The sequence below is a fragment of the Poecilia formosa genome, unplaced genomic scaffold, assembly GCF_000485575.1.
Source record: "Poecilia formosa unplaced genomic scaffold, Poecilia_formosa-5.1.2 Scaffold371, whole genome shotgun sequence".
Lineage (NCBI taxonomy): Eukaryota > Metazoa > Chordata > Actinopteri > Cyprinodontiformes > Poeciliidae > Poecilia > Poecilia formosa.
The window spans coordinates 481,031-503,432 of NW_006800310.1; the positions used below are offsets into that span (position 1 = coordinate 481,031).

Sequence of the window (22,402 nt, forward strand, 5' to 3'; positions counted from 1 at the left end):
ATATTACTCCAGTAAATGTGGTAAATTAAAAATATCTTTTTGGGCTGAAAAGTTTCTGAAATGAACTGAAGAAAAAAGAGTTTGAAGTTGAGTTTCTTCTAAATGCGTCATCTGATGCGGTTTTATCAAGATGCCCTCTCGGTGCTTCTCTGTAGAGGTTTGGACCGAGCTCTTCCCACAGTGAGGATCCCCGGATCAGAACCACAGTGGTGGGAACATTAAGATCCAAAGTGAAAAGTCTTCACGTTCTCTTCACGTTTTGCAAAATAAAGCAATTTTGTTACAACCAAAAAAAACATTTCTCATATCGCAAAAACTTTTATCAAAAAACAAGGTTTGCTTTAGAAATTGTCCTGTTTCCATTAAGCAAATTTATTTTTGAAATTTCAAAATGTTGCTCTTTCTATAAGAATATGGAAAGCAACAATGATAACGACTTAAATAACTAGAAAAGGATGCAGCATTAATATTCTTGTAGCTAAAATAGGAAAGGTCAGCACATTTTCTTTTTCTTTACATGAACATTTTTGTATTTCTCCTGATAAAGTTCAAACTTAGGAGACTTTCCTGCTGGGAGGAATTTGGGATCCTTAAATATTTATGGGAAGTTGAGTCTTTTTTTTTTTGGTATTTTGGTTTTGCTCTCTGGAGATGATTCATTTGTAACTTAAAGTGGTTCTTTTATCTGCAGAAAGAACAGTCACTTCCTGTACCGGCCTCAAGCTCTGATGTTTCTCACGCTGGAACTTCAACATGACATGATGCTGGAAACATAAACACAAATTTTATACAAATAAGCTAATTTAGGGAGTGTTGATCCAACTTTAAAACATCTAAAGAAAAGTTTTTATATTAAACTCTCCATTTTATTGGGTCACAGTGAAACTGACACCAGGGTTAAAGGTGTTTGGTTTCTCTTACTGTTGGTTTTTTCTTCTTCTCTGGTAGAAAGACGATGTCAGGACCTGAAGCGACATGTCTTCCTGTAAAACATCTGACTTTATCGTCGGGTTTAAAGTTTGGGTCAGAGTCTACAGGAAATGATTGTGTGGATGTAGAAGATGAAGGTCAGCGTCTTCCCTTCACTGTTTCCTGGGAAACACTTGCAGATGGGAATCTCCTCTTTCACTCACTCACACACATGCATACACACACACACACACACACACACACACACACACACACACACACACACAAAAATCCTCCCACCTCTGCCCTTCCTCTGGTCCGGTTGCAGCAGAAGGAGTCCCAGGCTCTCCATCCAGAACGGCTGACCTTTATTCAATATGTCTCTGCAGCAAAACGTTGCTCTGAAAACCGAATGTCATCGACCCTGAAGGCGAATAAAGGGGACATGTTTTTGTTTTTATTAATTTTTTTTCTTTTTAAGATGTTAATAAGTCTTTAATAAAGGTTGTTACAGTGAAATAAAGCTAATAAAATAACAAAAATGGAAATTGAGAAAGATTTTTGTTAACTGAAATAAAAACGTCAATTAAATGGAGAATTGACGTTTAGATGGAACTATATTGTGTATTTATGAAACTAAAACATACTGAAATAATTACAGATATAATTTGCACTTATTAATTTTATTTATTAGCCTATTGAGCTGATGTAAAAAAAAAAATTCCCCAAGAACACAAGCAGTTTACGTCAGCTGTCGGCGATTTACGGCACTCCACTAACGGTATTCGCAACAATTGGGAACAAAACACCAGAATCAGTTTGTTGTTCAACAATAATTGATAAAACAATAAAATTATATCATTCATTACCAACATAATCAGAATACTGTGACTTTTTAAAATTCTGCACCTAAAAATTTACCAAAGAACGGAAAAACTAAAAGTACTTCCATAACTAATAAAAACTAAAAAACTAACTAAAGTAGTCAAAAACGTCTCAACGAAATAAAAATAAACTATAATGAAAAATTCAAAACTATCATAGCTCAGGTTCTAGGACTGTAATTAATCAAAATGAATTTAATTTCAATTGAAAAATGTATATTGAAAAAATATTTTAAAGTCAAAAACCCTTTTTGCTGCTAAATTCTTGAATAAATAGACATGAGCTCAACAAAAAGGATATTTATTGATTTAATCTTTTATTTAGGTTATTCAACTATCAGACTGGTGAATGCTATTACACCCATTATAAATATTGACATTAATATTAGTGTGAACTTAATCTCCAGGCGGGGTGCCCTAGCGTGGCCCTGTGTCTAGCTACGCCCCTGGAGAAGGTCGGCAGGTGTTATTTTTTTTCTTTGTTGTTCTTTAATTCCCACCAGAGAGTCTCTCTGTAAGGCTGAAAATGCTGGTGAGTACCTTTTAATTATCATTATCTGTTTTTTAAATCATAAATCAGTCCATTGTGCTTCTTTTACTTCAGTTTGACCTATTTTTCATGAGCTACGAATAATATAATCGCTAAAATCCTCAATCTGCCTGCGCGTCCTCCGCCATAACTGAAGAGGAATTTCAACATGTAGGCATTTCCTGTCGCCGCACCTTCAGCATAAACCGCATTTTTTTTAAGAAACCGCAAACGGGACGTAAAGATCCAGGAGGACGGGACGCTTTGACCCGAAATCCTGCGCCGGTTTGGTGTTGAGGTCGGGATTTCTCTCTGTCACACTGAGGCAGCAGCATCCTCTCGGTAGGCTGACACGCGACGTCTTCCATTCAGAGAGAACGTTCTCTTGACGTGAATGACACCAGACTTCATTTAAGAATCACTCTATTTTTATTTTTAAATTAAATCTCGGTAAAAACTGCGGCTTGAATATACACTTCATTAAATGTTTAAAATATTTGCAGTTAGGAGTTAAATTCGGCTTCTATTAAAAGCGCTGATTGGATGTAATTTTGCAGATTTTAATACTAATTTACACTCATCTAGGAAGCTTAAGACGTAAAAATTCAAATGTACGTTATTTATAGGTAACGTTTTCTTACTAGATGTTCAATTCAACCCAAATCCAAATTTAACCAACACATATTGTTCTGTTTTTTAGTGAAATGTTTAATTATTTATATTTAAAAGCTATTTTGGTAAATAGGAGTGAGTCACGTAGCAGGACGCTGCTGGATAAATCGTTTTGTGACGCTCTGATAATTTATTTTCATATTTATGTGGCAGGGTTGCGCTTCTTGTCGCTGCTCTGAAACGTGCAGCTTGCATGACTTCACCCCGTTGACCGCATCCAAGGTCCTTCTGCTCCCCCACATCCCACAGCAAGCGTGGGACTCCTGCCTGCTGCATGCGTTTCAGATGTTGATTAAAAAATCCTAAACATCTATATTTCTTAAAAACCCTGTCCAGAAAGTGGATCACATTTTTTGACTGAAGTTTGGTATAGTTTATTTATTGTATTAAAAAAAAAAAGTAAAATAAATAAAAACTTCAGGAACGATCAGCCATGCAAATAGTTATTTTTATAAACTTTATTTGTTGGCCTTCATGTCAGGACCCTTGAGGAAGCCTATTATAAACTCTCTTCTCACCGCCAAACTGGTACAAGTTTGGAAATCTGATATGAGGCAGCATCTCACCAAGTTAGCAGAAATTACACGGACTGTTAGCGGAAACGAATCATTTTTTGACTTCAAAATAAAGCAACGACTCAAAGCAGAGAAGTACTTGCAGTGTAGTTAGGCTTTCAGTTGTGACGTTATTGTTTCACAGAATTTGGAATATTTTACAATGAATTGAAGGGAGGATATCTATTATTTCTTAATTTTATTAATTTGTCCAACCATCTGTATCTGTTTATCTCCTTATCAAATAAAGCAACTAATGGATGTTTGATAATGTGTGAAACTGATTTAATGATTTATAAATGAACTGAAATGCAGAACAGCAAGTAAGTTTGGACATGTATATAAAAGCTAATATTTCAAAGTTGTAAGTTGGAGAGATCTCTTAGCGACCTGACCCTCAAAATCCAACATGGCTGCCATATCAAACGCAGTAGAAGTAGCATGAAATTAGTATTTAAACATAAATACAAATTTATTTAGTATTGCTACTTCTACAGTATCTGTTTGTGAACATGACTGATAAACTACAGAGAAATAATGTCAGTTAGCTTTAGTCCCTTAGCCATTAAATTAGCTAATTAGCGATGCAGCAATGAGAGATTTTTGTTCTTGTAACTGTGGCGGACAAAGCAAAAAGTGGAGTAGAGTTTTAATTGTAGCTTTAATAGAACCTTATTATGAATTATTTTATTTTATCAATTCACTATTTAGTTAATAAAGATGATCAAGTAAGTATTAAAAATAAACTCAGCTTAAGTTTGAGCTCCATTTTTACCACCTGGTGAGCCATCGTGGTTGCTATAGGCAACAGGACATACCTGAATTTGAAGGTTACTTTAAAGGACAGTGAAAAAACAAATTATAGTTATTAGCTGTTATTTTTATCATAGCAGCCATGAGATTTTAAATTCAGAAACACACAATTATAGATTTTCCCAATGACTGAAAACCATTTGATGTCTCTGAACTGGTACAAGTTCAAAGTTTAAGTGTTTAAGTGTAAAAAATACCACATTAGCTAGCAAAGCTATGCTAACATTTTCTTCCAAACATATTTGGGTAAAAGCTAGAAGCTCCTTGTTGGCTAATTTTTTAACCATCAAAACTCTGTGTATATCCACAAAAAGCGTTTTAATGTGTTTTACGTTTATCTTTAAAGGAAGAGTTAACGCTTTTATTCTGAAGGTCTTAGCCGGAAGTTGTGTCTCGTGGGCGTCCTACCTTGACGCCGTCGGCAGCGCGCATTGAGTTGGAGCAGCTGATCTCGCTCTTGACTTCCAGGGCTAAAAATAATCCCCTGTGTTAACTCTCCAACTCTCACTGTATTTTGTTTCTTCTTCTTCTTCTTCTTTTCTCTGTCTGCTGTATTTTTAAAATTAAATTTCAGCCGGAATGAAACGGTGCCAGTCGGGATAATCCCTTTATTCCCAGGTAAGACACTTTTCTTATCGAAGGTTTAATAAATTTTCTTAATTTTAGCAACTCTGTTGAGCTAAATGTGCGTTAGCTTTGTGAATTATTTTGGTTATTGAAGTGTAGAACTGTTTGTGTTGGTAAATTAGGCTGCAAGTAAATGTTGTTCTGATAAAACCCCAGATATTAATGTTCCATTTAGTTTATCTAACTATCGTCAAGTTTTATTTATTTAAAAATAATTCGCTTTATTAAACGTGGAAATTGGATAAGAATAAAGATGGAAACAAAGAATAAAAAAATGACTTAGAAATGACAATTTTAAGTGATTCAAATGGGAAACTGTTTTAAAATAGTTTAAATAAATTAGATTAGTATCTTGTTGCTTATTGATTTTGGGGGGGAAAATCCACTTGTAATTTTTCACTGATCTGATTATTTATAAATAAAAACATTTAGATGAAGAAAACGGGAAGAAGTTCCAATTTAAAAAATACTGACAAACTATGTTTGCTAGAGAAAAACCCAAAACAATATCATCCATCCATCCATCCATCCATCCATCCATCCATCCATCCAGTAACACTGATATTTTGTTATAAATGTAAATTAAAAATTGCCGCCATCTTTAGCTCAGCTTCAAACTCTTTGCTACAGTAAAACGATCCAGTAGATCCCTTTGTGTTTTGTCATCTATTGTCAGCAGGTTCTTCAGTTCCAGACGACTTCCTGGTCCAACACACCTGAGCGAACATCCTTCGTCCTGCTGATGACCTCATCGTTTAACTCAGGTGTGTTGAATCAGAGATGGATCTGAAAGTTTCACCGGCCCTCCAGTCCTGAAATCAGCAGACCCCTGATTTACACTGTCCTAAAATATCTCTGACGGCTTCACACGGCTGAGTGTCATGCCGGTGTTGTGACGCTCCATGGCAGTAAAACGCTGACCTGACGGATTTCTGTTTCTGCCAGTCTGACTCCGGGTCTGGGAGGAACCAATGGCTGCTGGCATGCCGCTGTCGTTTTGTGGCGACAAGTTTCCCAGTGCATACGGCATCAACGCCAGTGTGCTCAACAATGGCTGCTTCGTGGACGCCCTCAACCTGGTTCCTCACGTCTTCCTGCTCTTCATCACCTTCCCCATCCTCTTCATTGGTAGGGCTGTCCTCCTCTTCCTCAGCGTTTGGAATGTGTTCAGGATGGGAACGGGATGGTGGCAACAATCTGGATCCTCTAGAACAGGATCTGGTTTCTGTGCCCCCTTCGAGTTGGGTGGGAAGGTTCTGGCCGTCGGTCCAGCTTGGTGTAATCTCCACAAGGCAGATGTGCAGTTGGCATTAACTTCCTGTTTTTACCCGCCACGCTGTGAGAACTTTAAGCAGCTTTAAAGTGTGGCTGAACCAGGATTACTGGAGTTTAGAGATCTGCTGGAGATGAATCAGTTGTTGGAGAAAATGTCCCAAACTGAGCCTAGCTTGACACGATGTTGTTGCTTTTTGGTTACCTTAAAGGGGCAGATTTATGTGTTTCCAACTATTTTACCTTTAGTTGTCATAAAAATGCTGTGTATCAAATACAGAGGTTGTTCTCAACTAAGAGCAGCACTACTTCAACATATTTTTACTCAAGTCAGAGTAAAAAGTAGCCATGCAAGAAATTACTCGAGTAAAAAAGTATTTGGTAAAAAGTCTACAGAGTAACTGATCAAATGATCAATCATTTAATATTTAGAGATCATCATCATCAGACGGACCAAAGTGGAAATTTTGGTGCTATTAAGGACCAACATAGCAACAATTCATATAAGTAACAAAAAATAAAGTCAGGCAAAAAACAACATTTTTCCAAATTATTTTCTTTCAATGAAAAACTTACGAAACGTTAACAAAAACTGCAGGTGTGTATTTGTGTCTGGGTGTTTGCTAATTGCTGCTGGCTAGTCTGAAGGAGCTGAGTGGGGGAGGAGCTGCGCCTCGAAGGCGGGGCTAGGTCCAGCCAGGCGTTTTCAGAGCATCCGTCTTGTCTTCCAGGTTGGGGCAGCCAGAGCTCCAAGGTTCAGATTCATCACAACACATGGCTTCATTTCCCCGGACACAACATGCGGTGGATCCTCACCTTCCTGCTGCTCTTCGTCCATGTGTGCGAGTTCGCAGAGGGCATCGTCTCCAACACGTCAGTCTGCAGGACGACTAGCATCCGGAGGACATTTTGTCCCCTCATGGATACTGACAGTCTTTACTTTCTTGCAGGACAATGACCTCCAACCACCTCCATCTCTTCATGCCTGCCTTCATGGGTTTCATCGCTGCAACAACATCAGTTGTTTACTACCACAACATAGAGACGTCCAACTTCCCCAAACTGCTGCTGGGTAAGATTTCTCACTATTTGAAGTTAAATCACATCAAAATTCTCTTTTTTTAGGTCAGAAATGTGTTTATTGATGTCTTTGTGATCAGAAGTTTACATCACATCACATAATCTGCCAGAGTTAGCCAAATAGGCTAGTTTTCATCTGTACACCCTCAGGGTACAACCAATATAAATATGATATATTACAACAAATAATAAGAATAAAAGCATCCAATAGGAGCATATCCAGTGATCTGCCAACTTGGGCTGAAAGGCCGCTCAGCGAGGAAGAAGCCGTTACCCCAAAAGAAACAGTTCAAATGTCCACAGAGACAAACAGCTTCATTGTTGGAGACAAGATGAAACTAAAGTGGACATAAAGGCCATCATGACCTTTTTAGGAAACAACGCTTGAACCAGCCCAACTGAAGGTGAGTGGAAGTATTGAAGCAACATCTAAAGACGCTACCAACACCGAGGAGATGTATGTAAACTTCTGACCTCAGAGACATGAATAAATAAATCTGACATTTTCTTTCTTTCTTTCTTTCTTTCTTTCTTTCTTTCTTTCTTTCTTTCTTCCTTCCTTCCTTCCTTCCTTCCTTCCTTACATTATTGTTTCTTTTAGCAAATAGAAATAGTTTAGCTACTTCCACCAACCTTCAGACCTGAAACAGGAGATGATGTAACTCCAGACGGGGTGTATGTAAACTTCTGACCTCAGAGACATGAATAAATAAATCTGACATTTTCTTTCTTTCATTATTGTTTCTTTTAGCAAATAGAAATAGTTTAGCTACTTCCACCAACCTTCAGACCTGAACCAGGAGATGATGTAACTCCAGATGGGGTGTATGTAAACTTCTGACCGTCTCTCTTTGCTCCCAGTCCTCTTCATCTACTGGGTGTTGGCGTTCATAACCAAGTCCATCAAGCTGTGGAAGTTTGCAGAGTTTGGCGTCTGGTTCCAGTACCTGCGGTTCTGCATCACGGCCCTGTTGGTGATCCTGTACGGACTGCTGATGGCCGTGGAGATCAACGTCATCCGAGTCCGGGTTCGCCACAGCATTCCCTCCTGCTCTGGAAAAACCTCAACAATCTGCTTTACCTCCCTAATTTTGTTCTTTTCTTTTTATAGAAATATGTTTTCTTCACCAACCCCCAGAAGGTGAAGCCGCCGGAGGATTTACAGGACTTGGGCGTCCGCTTCCTGCAGCCGTTCGTCAACCTGCTCTCTAAGGTGCTTCTTATAATTAACTGCACTGAAAAAACACAAAATCTTACCAAGTTTTTTTGTCTTACCAAGTTTTGAAAGAAGACAAAACTAGCTTACAAGTAACTTTTCATGAAGATAGAAGAGCTTGTTTTAAGTTAAAATTTCTTGAATATTAAATACTACCTTCCTGGCAGATTATTTCAGTTAAAACATGACATTTTGTGCAATTATACAACCATACATCTTTGAAAAGCAGAAGTGGAACCTCCTGCACAACCAACAAGAATGCAGTAAATGGTTTCTGGATAGCAAATAAACAACAAAACACTGGTCTTTTTCAGCAGCCATTGTACACCACATGCCCCGGTAATACCAGCTGACCAAACTTACAGAAGTTCAGCTGGGGTTGCTAGGTAATGGGGCGGAATTCTGCTGGGGTTGCTAGGTAACGGGCTGGAACTCCGTTGAGGTTGCTAGGTAACGGCAAATGTGACATTTAATTTCCCTTTAGAACCAGAAAAGCACTTTTGAATTTAATTTTGAATTAAAGTTTTAAGCTTTAATTCAAAATTAGCTTTTGGAATGCCTCGCTTTCTAGACACCAAAAGACATTTCCTTACTACCAAAAAATGGATGAGCATTTTTTGTTTTAAGAGTTTAATTTAACCCTTTTTCTGAAGGATAATTTTGTTTCCAGAGACTCCATAATTCATTTTATTTGTTGTTTTGTTTATTTATTTTGGATATTTAAAATGTCTTCCAGTTCCATGTTACATGTTCATTAGAATTTAAAGTTTGTTGAGCTTTGAGGATGTGTTCTTGCGTTATTATTCCCTTAAATCATTTGAAAATTGTCTCAAAGCAACTATATTTTCGGTTATTGGGATAACGTCTGATACAATTTATCAACTAACAAAATTAGTTATCATGACAGGCCTACTTTTGAGTTCCAGATGGAAAAACAAAAATGTGCAAAATGTGAATTTTGCATAGTGGGAGGTTTAGAAAAAGCATCTAAATGTTGAAGAAAAGTTACATGTAAGTTAGTTTTATTTTATTTATAGTGTACAGAGATATTTATACTAGAAATCAGACCAAAATACTTTTGTTTTTGAGGAGTAATAATTACGTTTTGCATGAGAGTTAAGAATAAAGATATATTTTGTCAAATCTATTTGAATCTGGATGTAAATCCTAGAAAACGGAGTTTGTTCTTGTTCCGTTTCTGCTGTCTAGGCGACGTATTGGTGGATGAACCCTCTCATTATTAGCGCCCACAAGAGGCCGATAGAGCTGAAGAAGATCGGGAAGCTGCCCATCGCTATGAGAGCGCTGACCAACTACCTGAGGCTGAAAGACGCCTACGAGGATCAGAGGGTGAGCCGAGCGACGGTCCGACCGGGTCCGGTTGCTGCTCCGCTTTAATTCGCCCGTTTCTCCTCAACACAGACAGGCGAAGACCCGGATCGAGCGCCGTCCATCTGGCGCTCCATGTACAGAGCCTTCGGCCGGCCGATCCTGCTCAGCAGCACCTTCCGGTACCTGGCCGACCTGCTGGGCTTCGCCGGGCCGCTCTGCATCTACGGCATCGTTCGCAACCTGGGTGACAACAACAACAACACGTCGGCGAACAAGAACACGGTGAGCGCGACTTTCCTCCTGCTGGATCAAAATGAGAACCAGCAGCTCTTCGTCATTAGGCAGTAAATCAATTAAACGCACAATGAATTAAAAACAACTCAATCATTTCCATCTGCATGATTTATCGTTCTTCTCTTTTTCTATAAAATCTTCAGTCTAACTTTACAGACTTCATAATTCATTTTAATTAGTTTGGATATTTTAATATCGTCCAGTTCCAGTGTTTATATATCCAATAGAATTTAAAATTTATTACTCTTGTTTTATTGCGTCATTACAATTAAATAACTTGAAAGTTATCTGAATATTATCATATATTCATAGCAGATAAATTGCTGATCATGTCAGGCCTGATGCTGCACTGTGATTTAGTTTCAGTGTTGAAGAACTGCAAACATCTTTCTAATTGATATTTTAAGCCTCTGTTTTTTCTGTTCCTCATGTAAAAAGATTTTATTGCAGCTTCATAATCTCACACTAAAAATTACAAAAATCCAACCATTAATTTGAGATTAAAAATAAAAAACCTTGTTGAGATCAAGACAAAATAGCAGCACCGTTTAGTAACTTAACTGGAAAAATCAAGTTTATTTTTCAGAGCAGTTTTTAGTTGATTTTATGTTTAAAGTTGATCATTGTGTCTTAAATCAAACTTTTACTTTGAAATCCCAAACTTCCTGTTTCCTGATGGTATAAAACTGAGACCCATTTCTTTTACACTCCCTTCAAAATGGGAAAGACAGGAGAACATGTCATTCAGTGCACAAACATGTGAATAAATATAACTTGTCAAGTTTTAGTAACTTTTTTTCTGGTTTAAAATGGAAACAATTTTATTTATATTTTTGCATTTTCAAATGATGAAACGATTTTATGCATTTGAAGTTTTCTAATGAAAGGATTTGGGTCTGTTTCTCTACTTTCCACTTGTTTAGAGTTCATGGCATCATGAACTCTGAAATACCAGGAGATTTTATTTAAAAAATCCAAAGGCCGATGCCAGGAACTGGAACGAGGTCGTTATCGGGTCAGCTGTCCGAAACCTGAAGCCATATTTGGACGCTGAAGATTGTTTGCTTCATTTTTCAAGACTTTTTAAAACTTTTGTAGCGTAAACGAGGCAAAGCAGACAGACGGAAAGCAGACGGAAAGCAGACGGAAAGCAGACGGAAAGCAGACGTTAGCACCTCGTTAGTTCATGCCAGCCTCAGAAAGTCGGAGAAGCAGCGCAGACGCTTCTGTGCAGACAGGAAGTTTTCCTGCGTTTGGTTTGTCTGGTCTGAGTTTACTGGAGATGCTGTCAAGTGTGTTTTAGTGGGTCCAGCTGGGCAGCAGAGACAGAGAGCAGAGCTCAGCATCTCTCTCAACTCTCTCATTTGTCTTTGAAATATAAAAAAATGCTCAAGTTGTCTTTGGGATGAAAATTTGATCTGAAATATTAACGCAACTTTAGCTGAAAGACGAATAAAGAAATCAACAGGGCTTAGAAATAAAATCTGAAACTAAAATCTAGTTTCCAGTGCAAATATCTTAGTAGACTTAAAATAAGATAAAACTGACTAACAAGAAACTTTTCATTAAGATATTGGAGGTAAAAAATCCTTAATGTTGAAAACGTTGATTATTTCACTTATAACCAGACGAAGTGAAATAATCTGCCAATAATTAATGTTTTACTTAAACCTTCTATATCTTAAAATTGATTTGTTTATATATATTTTAAGTTTCCTAAGCTGTTTGCACTAGAAACTAGAATAAAAATATAGACACATATTTTGTGTTTTTGCAGTTTCGCTTTCATCCTCCTTTCTGTGAGGTGTGTTATGACGGGACTACAATTATTAAAAATTAAATATCAGCTTAAAATGACAAGAAGCTTGAGTACGTTTATCAGATATGAGCAGCTCAGGCTGTGTGGATCTTTATTCAATATTCTCGTAATCGTTTCAACGCCCTGCTGCTGATAATAATTAGATTCTGTTAAAGATTATATTTTCCTTCCTTGTAAAACCGATGCTAACATATAACTTCCCAAGATGCTCAACTCGTTTTAATTTTTTTATTTTTCATGTAGCAGTTCTTATAACATTACTATTTTATTCTCATATTATTGTCATCTCGTCAAACAAGATGGCCGCCCTGACATCACTTTGAAATATGTGTGAAAAAAATTAAATTAAATCTTCAAAACAAAACATTTTTGAATCGAGCATCGCCTGGTAAATTGAACGTTGTTTACTTGTTTGTGTTTGCAGGATAACCATTTCCGTGTGTACTTCATGGACACCACCGAGCTCCTGGAGAACAGCTACGTCTTGTCCATCCTCCTCTTCCTGGCGCTGGTCCTGCAGAGAACCTTCCTGCAGGCGTCCTACTACGTCACCATCGAGACGGGCATCAACCTGAGGGGCGCTCTGCTGGTGAGGGACGCATCAGGAAACAGGAAAATGTGACAGTTCAGCTAGAAAACCCAGTTTTTAACAATACAAGACTTCTTTAGGATAAAGTGGAGTGTAGTTCAGCAACACATGAATGATGCAAACTCCAAAACACACAAAGAAACAAATGCAACCAAAAATTGCTGCAATCACAGAAAAAAATGCTGCGATCAATAAACAAAATGCTGCACCTTTATTTAAAAATAAAATATGAAACGGTGCAAACTTCCTCTACAAAATGTAAGTCCTCCAGACCACTAGGGGGAGTAGACCAACAAATCATAAGGGACCAGACTCTGCACCTTTGTTGGCCACAAAACGCACAGCAGATTATTTGCTGCCATTGTTTACCTTTCCTGTGACCGGATGTTAAAACCTTTAAATATTCCAGAGGATTTTTCTTAAGATTGTAAAAGTGTAAATACTTTCAGGAGGCTTAGAGAAAACACGAGGAAGTTTGGATCTCCGTCTCACTGCTAGCTGCTTGCAGAAATGTTTCGCCATCACCTGGTGATCCTCAGGTCTGTTTTTATGTTTCGTTACCAAGGCGATGATCTACAACAAAATCCTACGACTGTCCACCTCCAACATGTCGATGGGCGAGATGACTCTGGGGCAGATAAACAACCTGGTCGCCATAGAAACCAACCAGCTGATGTGGTTCCTCTTCCTCTGCCCCAACCTCTGGGCCATGCCTGTTCAGGTGAATCACGGCTGCTTTCCTGACAAACGTCGTCAACCTGAGCTGTAAATGTGGATCTGGTTCAGTCTGTGCTGTTCTTCGCTTCAGATTGTGATGGGAGTGATTCTGCTCTACAACTTCCTGAGCTGGAGCGCCTTAGTTGGAGCGTCGGTTATAGTTCTGCTGGCGCCGGTTCAGTACCTCATCGCCACAAAGCTGGCAGAAACTCAGAAGAGCGCCCTGGTAAGCAGTAGGCTTGAATATTTGTTCAGTTTTTGTGCAAAAGTATTCAAACCTCTAAGCTTTTTACATTTGTCACATCAGAACCACAAACTGAAATAAGTATGGAAATCCATTTCTTTTGTCTTGTTCAAACGACTGATTTGAAATCAAACAGACTTTATTGTGATTGGTCGCTAGAAAAGCCTTTCAGCTCAGCCATTAAAGCCTAAAATAGCATCTCAATGCTAAACATGTAACTAATGCTAATGTTGGCGTCAGCAGTCCGCATTTCTAAAACAGCTCCATGACCGATCACTTCCTGAAACTCTGGACACTGAAACAGTCTCGTTATAAGAAATGGGTATTAAACTGTGGCCGTGTCTCGACCCGGTCCTGCAGGAACACTCCACAGACCGTCTGAAACAGACGACAGAGATCCTGAAGGGCATAAAGCTGCTGAAGCTCTACGCCTGGGAGGACATCTTCTGCGACAGCGTGGAGCAAACCAGAGGCAAAGAGCTGACCAGCCTCAGGACGTTTGCTTTCTACACCTCCATGTCCAGTAAGACGGCAAACAAAAGCTCAGGCATTGTTTGGTAGTCGTTAGATGGGCCTAATGAAGGTTTTCTACAAACATTAGCTTCTTTTACAGAAAGTTGGATTTCATCCCCTATAAAGATTAATAAGAAAGAATGGAGGATGGCCTTCTTACAGGAAACTGCAGAAGTTCACGACAAAAGAAAGATTTCCAATAAGAAGATTTTACTTAAGAAACACCCAGACCTTAGAGATCCAACCCCTTGTTCCTGAAAGCTTTACAGAAAATAGTCAGTATCTGTTAAGCCCTGTCATCCCTTTCTCTGTAGCTAATTAAAATTTACCAAGTTGTTTTCCAAAGATTGATTAAACATATTCTCTCAGTGATGAGAAATATGTTTGGAGGAGTCAAGGTGAGGCTTTCCCAATAGGAGGGTTTTACTGCCAGAGGAACGAAGGGCGATTAAAACCTTAATGAACGGTTAAAACTCATTATCCCCATAAGAAAACGTATCTTTGTGCCAGGTTTTAACCGTCCAGCATTTCACTTGAGGTACAGGCTGTTTTCCCACCCTGTAGTGATCTACCAGACTACCTGAAACACTTTAACCGAATCAGACCGAGCTTTGTAGGCGTCCAGACACCTCACAACCCAACCGGATTTTCTAGGCAAACGGAGTGGAGTTGTGTTAAAACACGGCTGGTGGGAATGCAAGCCAAGTAGCCGTCCGCCTTTGCTCCACTGTGGGTCCAGTTGGGACGGCGTTCTTTGACCTGAAAGCCTCATCTTGACTCCACTTTAGACACATAATCTGGTGCTGGAGTGGATAAAACAAACCAAAAATAGGGCTTGGTTCATCATAAGAAACGGTCTTCCCTCAATCCTTGAGAAAATGTGTTATATTCCCAGTAGTCGGGTTTGTCCCAGAAATCCACCCAGTTTAAATGAACTCCACCGATTGATTGGTGAAGCATCCAGGCAGAGGATGCCACAGATTCCTCGGGTTGTGGATGATGTCCTGTTTGATCTTCTTCTTGCAGTTTTCATGAACGCTGCGATTCCCATTGCTGCCGTTCTTGCTGTAAGTTTAATTATTTCATATCTTGATTTCTGCAGCAGCTATCAGAGGTGAAATCTGAATTTGTTCTTGTCCAGACGTTTGGGGTTCATCACTTCCTCACCAGCAGCATTCCCAGTCCTTCTCAAGCCTTCGCAGCGCTGGCGCTTTTCCACATCCTGGTCACGCCGCTCTTCCTGCTCTCCACTGTGGTCAGATTTGCGGTGAAGGCTCTGGTCAGGTGGGTGTTTTACTGGTGAGGACAGCAGATCTGGTTGTTCTGGACGTTACCAAACATGGAGATGTTTCAGCTGCTGCATCTGCTGAATGGAAAGGCTGACATCAGAGAACAGAAACTCTAAACTCCTGAGAGATTGCTGGTATTAAACTCTTACCGTTCACACTTCTCATAGACCGGTGTGTGTGTGTGTGTGTGTGTGTTTGCCTAAAGTGTGCAGAAGCTTGGTGAGTTTCTCCAGAGCGATGAAATCGGGGACGACAGCTGGAGAAATGGAGATATATCAGTTTCCCTGGACGTAGGGAAGAAACACCTGGGGATGGTGAGCGCTACTCTTAACAGATTATTCAGAAAAACTAGCAAGTGTGGCTTTCAGGATCTGATTTATAGTTGGAAATTAGAGCTTTCCCTCCAGTTGAGTTTTGTTTTTATCATCAAAATTCAGTAAAAAATTGTTTATCTTGTCGCAAAATGATTTTATTTTTTGCACGTCTTCTTATTTTTTCTGTTTATGCATTAATGGTAAAGACTTTGTTTCATGGTGAATGTTTAACATCTTTCAAAGACCAAAGCCATCAACAGGAAGCAGCCGATGCGCTACCAGATGGACAACTACGAGCAGCCGAGCCGGCGGGCGATGAGGCCCATCGAGACGGAGGATGTGGCCGTAAAGGTGAGGGTCAAAGTTCAGCAGCTCTGAAAGGGTTAAAGCTAATACAGCAAACAAAACCTAAACTCTTTGTTCAGTTTTCAAGACTAGAAATGATGATCAGTAAAGGAGGAAAGCAGTTTGAAAGATCAGAGGACTTTCTGATGAGTTTTCACCTCTGGACCCAGTTAGAAATACTTTGTTTTTACTTTAAACCTCTTAAGTCTGATGACTCTCATGGCCAGAATTAAATTACCTACAGTGACAAAACTGCCTTGATTGGTAACGTGACTGAAAATGTGTAAGAATAAAAAACCTCCAACCAAATAAATAAATAACCAAAAGAACAGAAAAGCAGTTTTGTAACTTGGCTAAAAACTGATTGGTAACGTGACTAAATAAAAAATAATTACAAAATAAAATAAAAAGCAAAACAAGTAGACACACAAAGAGCAGAAAACAGTTTGATTGGTAACTTTTTCAAATTGTTAAATAAAGAAAACAAAAAAACAGGCAACATTTTTAGCATTTTTTGCAGCTATGCTCCAACATGTAAAATTTTAAAATGTAAAAAGTGTGTAAACACGTGACTCTGCGTGTGTTGAGTTTGTGCGTCGTCTTGCACAGGAAATGCAGAATTCACACGAGAATTATTTGCCCCTTGCAGGGTCTTGTGAAAGTGTCCAGATTTTTCTCAGCCGCTTTGTAAACGCTGCTCTTCCTGTCCCATCCCTGCGGAGTGACGCTCCGGTCCAGACGACCGTCGGCTGATTAAAGCAGAATCTGCTGCTGCTTCCCACCCGCATCACTTCTCCGTTTCTGTTCGGTTAGACGCTCAGTCAGCATCAGGACTCAGGTTTCATGGACAAAAGAAAAATAATTTCACTTTTCAGGCCTGAAACGATTAATCGTGATTAATCGTTTATTGAAATCATCGTCAACTAATTTAGTAATCGATTCATCTAGAGTAAACAGACTGGATAAAAGTGGTGATATACATTTTTAATTTAAGTTAAAAATCTTTGTCTATAAATATGTTTTAGCCAAAACTTTTCATGTGGCAGTTTTAGCTCCACCTGGAATGCTATATTTTTACATTTTAGGCAATAAAATGTTTATTTTCTGATTTTAAAATTGGATTCAGTTATTTATATCTTTTAATATTTTTTCTAATATTGTATAAAAAAGGCTTATGTGGTTGAAAAATCTGAAGAATGAGACATTTTTTATCCGGTTAATAGTCAGAATAATAAATACTAAGTATTGAAATAATTGTTAGTTGCAGCAACGTTGGAGCAACTTTGCAGAAAACTAATTTGTTGTTCATGGATGCAGTTTTGTTTTTATGTAGAAGACAAACAGCTGTTTGTTCCAGCTGCCATTGTCTGGTAATGAGTTTTTAACATTTTGAATTTAGACATGAACATTAGCAGAAATATGAAGGGTTTTATTGGCTTTTTTTAATTGAAGTTTTTTCTAATTATTAAGGAGAATGTTTTCCAGCTTGTACTGGATTATTTCATTGCTGGTGTAATTAGATTGAATCCTGGTCAAACCCTGAACTCATTTTCTGACTTCAGTCGCCCTTTGTTACATGTGTTCTCCTCATTTTCCTGTTTTTCTTAATTTTTCCCACGGGAGCTCTGACACCAGTCTGTGATGTCCACTATGTTTGTTATTGTTCATTATCTGTGGGTGTTCTGGTTTTTTATGTTTTTATTATCACAAAATTTATAAAAATCTGAAAAAATAACCAAAATCAGTTCTGCAATCTGGACACAAAGCATCTATCCGTGCACTTTCTCCATGTGCATCAAATGTGACCTAATATATTCGGCGTCTCTCTCCGTCTATTATTTAAATCTTTCCCCAAATCAAACAAAAACAAACTCCAAGCAGCTTATCGTGAGTATTTTCCCTAACAGAAACAAAAGATGCTGCTTTCTCTAGATTCCTGTTGGGACCAGTAACATGTGGCGAGGGGAACTGTGGAATAAAAAACCTGGGGGGGTTCTTGTTAGATAAAATAAACATAAAAATAAACATGTAAAAGCAACAGATGGGAGGAATGTAAACAGTTTGAGCAGGAAGAAGGTTTCAGTGATTAGACTTCTCTGCTGCTGTTGCTGCAGTCTTACACTTCCTTTAACAAGTTTATAGAGTCTGACCAAATGTTCTGGAACTCTCCTGGGGTTGCTAGGTAACGGGGCTGGGTTGCTAGGTAACGGGGCTGGGTTGCTAGGTAACGGTCCAGTGACTTAACAAATGGGAGGTTTTTGAAATGGCTAATTCTCCAACATGAAAAATCATTAATTTATTGCCAATAAATGTTCTGGGTGGTTTTCCTTTTTTGAAAGCAGTAGAGACATAAAGAGCAGCACAAAAATGTACAAAAAATGGGAATTTTGTATAATTGGTTCAGTTTAAAGATCATCTCACACTTCAGTTATTATCATAATTGTTTGTTATCCATTATAGAAATAAGTACTATGCAGACATCAATCACAAAAAATCCTCCTGCTGCTTAATGATTATGGTCTGTTAAACATGCCAACTCATCCTTTTATTACATTTATTATGTGTTAAAATACTTTTACTGGCTAATATTGGTAAATAAAGGAAACATAATGCAACCTCAAGCATGTAGGAACTTCACTTTTACTGCTTTTTATGTTTTACTCAAGCCAATTTCAGCACTTTTTCAGCACAAGAATGTGGGAGGGTTTAAGAAGGTGAAATACTGTATTTGTTTTTATTTGTTGTCATTGTTATTTAAGCTGTACTGTAGCTACTGGACTGAAAATGAGTGGAAAGAACAGTCCAAAAGAAAAACAGTGAAAATCTGTTAGAAGGAAAATTTAAAGATCAAGATGGACATTAAATCAATGTTTTTAACCTGTCTTTTAAATTAATAAACATTTCTAGTTTTCTTTATTATCGTTACCTCAAAATTTCCAGCTCATTGTTTTTGTAGCATGTAACTCTGATGAAAGTCGGTGAACTTTATTTCTGCAGATTTTCTGGTATTTTTGCAGAACCAGGCTTGCTGACAGCTGTTTGGTTTCCCCCGTGTTGTGAACGCAGTACGTGTCGTTCCTTGTGTGAAGCTGTTATCTAACCACTGTCCACTCCTGTGAACTCGCTCACAGGACTTCTTAAACTCGGGTCGGGTCATGTGCTGTGCTCTGGTAGGTCAGTGCGTAACAGTGAAACGGCACGTAGTCAGGCTGAGACATCTGCTGTTGCTACGAAATGTCTCCAAAACGATGCAGTCACAGTTTGCTTCCTCTCTGTTTCCGCCCAGGTGAGCAGCGGCTCCTTCACCTGGGGAAACAACCAGCTGACGCTGTCAGACATCAGCATACGCATCCCCACAGGTCAGCCTCCCTTTCTGCCTTAAAAATAAATGTTTATCAAGCTCTCATGGTTGTCTCTGTGTTTGGGTTCTCCACAACACAAAATAATGTCAATGCAGAACTGTTGAGCACGGCGGTGGAGGGGTGATGGTTTGGCCTGTCACAATTAGCAATTTAATTTCATCTGTTTTTTGTTTATTTATTTTGGATGTTTAAAATATCTTCCAGTTCCAGCGTTAAATGTTCATTAGAATTTATAGTTTAATGCCTTTATATTAGTTGAAAATGGTCTCAAAACAACAATTTTATCATCCAGCTAAATTTGATGTGACAGGAATAACCCGACCTGGATACTTTGCAAGTTTATGCAAAGTAAACTTGCAAAGTTCACTTCGTTCAGAAAAATAAAAAAAAGTCCTTATTTCCCGGGTTTCGGCACCAAAATGTTACCTTCCTGTTCAGTTTTTATTGAAGAGAAAAATGGCAACAGCTGTTCGTAATTCGTAACCTAGCAACCAAAAATCAACAAAAGCAAGATAGTGACAAAACAGAACCAGATCCTGTTAAGCATTCTTCAAAATAAAAGACTTCCTCTATTCAAATAAATCATGTCTCACACTTAAATATGTTCCACTTCACCTTTGTAATTATATACAATCATGTTCAATACAATTAATAATAATCATCATGTAAATTATGCTTAACATATAATTGTAAATCAGTCACTTATCATGCAAAATATACTGAACAACATATAATTGTAAAAAAAGTCACAACACTTCTTTCTGCTCCTTTTCATATATTTATTTTAGTTATTTCATGAACTATTCATATTTCTTGAGTGAATGGAATAAAAAAGTAAAATAAAAATAAAATGTGTTGCAACAACCGAATCAGTTGAGTCAAGAGTCAAATGAAGGGAAAACATTAAGGTTTTATAAATGCGATTGAGACATTTTCTGGGGAATAATGTACTTTAGGTTTGACTGGCAGTTTTCAAATGCAACATTGTTTAAACTGGTGCAAAAAGCACTTAGATTGACCATTTTCTCTAGTTATTAATTGGCACTACATCATAAAATTATCCTGAAAAACAAAAATTTTCTTTAAGTTCCTAAAGGCCAGTTCCTTGACTCCACACCAGATTTTGTTGATGAATTTCTCAAACTGTCCATCTGCATGAGTATTTTTGTAAATTTTATTTAAACAGTATGGTATTTAAATAAAAACAAGCTTTTTCAGTTATATTTTATGAGAAAATTAAACTTTTTAGAACCGTTTTTTTGAAGTTAGCAAGCTGGCTTATTTGAGGACATAAAATAACTTTCTGTTCTGGAGTCAAAAGCTTCTGTAAACTATTAGTTTTGGATTAGCTGAAGCATCAGATTATTGGTAAATGGTTCAGAGTTGATGTTAGCATGCTGCTTAAATCTGAGCTGAGCAGTCAGGCCTGAACCAGAGTCGGGCCGCCCGTGCAGATCGAGTGTCAGGAAGCCGGGTCGGGCCGGACAGATGCAGAGTTTCACTCACTCCAGTCGTCCTCTGGGATGTGACTTCCCTGCAATCCCAGTCATGCTACTACTAAGCAAACAGCGGCTCCAGCGCTTTTCTTCTCTGCCAAAGTGCTGAAGAGGAAGTAACTGGACATCTTAAAGGTTTCTACTTCAGAAATCAAATCTGCAAGGTTGACTCAGAAAGACGGTTAAGTTTAGACATGTTCTGCACATGTTTAAGTTTAGCACTGGTAATGAACGAAGTCACTGGAGGCGGAACATTTCCAGGATGTTTGCAACAAAATCAGTGACCTGTTTACATTTCAAATTACTGCAGTTTAACCCATACATGTTCTTTTAATTAAAATTTATAGCTTACAGTACTCACAGGAAGCAGAACAATATTGCTCTTTTAATGTAACTGTCATTAATTTGCTCAGTAGATGAAAACATTCACCTCATATTTTATTTGTTTCCATCCCAGGTCAGTTAACGATGATCGTGGGTCAGGTGGGATGTGGGAAATCCTCCCTGCTGCTGGCCATGCTGGGTGAGATGCAAGCAATCGATGGAAGAGTTTTCTGGAGCAAGTAAGTCAGTGGAATAACATTTGGAGAATATCTAAGGTAGAGAATATGGCATTGCTGCAAACACTGTATTTAAAAAGCCACATTAAGCTCAACAAGTAAATGTTCAGTTATATAAAAGCTGCTCTTCACTGTTTGTTTTTTGGCTAGCTCTCTAGCTCTCCACTAATGCTAACTTTGCTAGTTATATCTCCTGTTATGTTTTGTGCTTTACATACAGAAGCAGGAATGTAAAAAAAATGTATTTACACCTCTAAGCACTTTTCCTAAATGAAAATGTTTGTTTGCAACATCTAACAGATGCAAGATTAGAATAAAGCTACTTATTGTTTGGTCATTATTTTGCTAAAGTAATTTTTAAATGAACAAAAACAGAAACAACTTTTATTTTTTTATTATTAATTTGTGGAATTTGTGGCTTTTAAAGAACTGGAGCTGAAATTCACTTCACAGTTTCCTGTTTTTAAGTCAGTTTTTGGTGGCTAACCAAGGCTAGCTACCAATGCTAGCTTTCCCCCCAAAATGTGGCTCCATTTGCTGTGTTGATGCACCTTTCACTGCTTTTCAAATGTCATCCATGGGAAGTTCGCATAAAGGTTCAGTTGTGTTAGAGTGGGAAGTAAAAGCTGCATTTCTCCTCTGTCCATAGGACAGCTTTAGTGAGCTAGCCAGTGATGCTAACTATGAAACACATTCTGTAGTTATTTTTGACTCATTTTGCTACATTTTTAAGTATAAAAAGTGAAGTATGAACATATATTTCCACAATATATGTAAAGTTGAAGTGGAAAATTGCTTGTGAATGTTATTCTTGATAATGTTAATAATGTTTTTCTTTTGTTTATAAAAACAAAAAGTGGAAAACTTAAAAAAAATGTAAAACTGATTTGAGAAATTAAATTGTTTTCACAGAGCTGGAAGAAAAAAGTAAACTTCAAAGGTTTTAGGACATTTTATGGCTAGCTGCTAATG

General features: G+C 38.0%; 1 protein-coding gene across 10 annotated transcripts in view; it reads left to right on the forward strand.

Annotated features, from left to right (window-relative positions):
• The first annotated feature begins 2,266 nt into the window (after window positions 1–2,266).
• abcc9 (ATP-binding cassette, sub-family C (CFTR/MRP), member 9) overlaps window positions 2,267–22,402 on the forward strand; it is a 44,521-nt gene continuing 24,385 nt past the window's right edge. For 4 of the 10 annotated variants that reach the window (XR_001659091.1, XM_016662387.1, XM_016662389.1 and 1 more), the window contains exons 1-20: window positions 2,469–2,664; window positions 4,936–4,979; window positions 5,665–5,752; window positions 5,934–6,116; window positions 6,992–7,133; window positions 7,211–7,332; window positions 8,202–8,368; window positions 8,452–8,553; window positions 9,766–9,906; window positions 9,979–10,170; window positions 12,426–12,590; window positions 13,156–13,311; window positions 13,399–13,533; window positions 13,912–14,074; window positions 15,091–15,131; window positions 15,206–15,348; window positions 15,559–15,667; window positions 15,911–16,018; window positions 19,299–19,371; window positions 21,328–21,433. Coding sequence is in view for 3 of the 10 variants with exons in the window: in XM_016662387.1 (XP_016517873.1) it covers window positions 5,960–6,116; window positions 6,992–7,133; window positions 7,211–7,332; window positions 8,202–8,368; window positions 8,452–8,553; window positions 9,766–9,906; window positions 9,979–10,170; window positions 12,426–12,590; window positions 13,156–13,311; window positions 13,399–13,533; window positions 13,912–14,074; window positions 15,091–15,131; window positions 15,206–15,348; window positions 15,559–15,667; window positions 15,911–16,018; window positions 19,299–19,371; window positions 21,328–21,433 (2,222 nt within the window). In the remaining 7 variants the exon portion in view is untranslated. Of the gene's footprint in view, window positions 2,326–2,467; window positions 2,665–4,935; window positions 4,980–5,664; window positions 5,753–5,933; window positions 6,117–6,991; window positions 7,134–7,210; window positions 7,333–8,201; window positions 8,369–8,451; window positions 8,554–9,765; window positions 9,907–9,978; window positions 10,171–12,425; window positions 12,591–13,155; window positions 13,312–13,398; window positions 13,534–13,911; window positions 14,075–15,090; window positions 15,132–15,205; window positions 15,349–15,558; window positions 15,668–15,910; window positions 16,019–19,298; window positions 19,372–21,327; window positions 21,434–22,402 lie in introns of those variants that run through there. The other 6 variants (XR_001659090.1, XR_001659089.1, XR_001659085.1 and 3 more) reach the window with 5 other exon arrangements.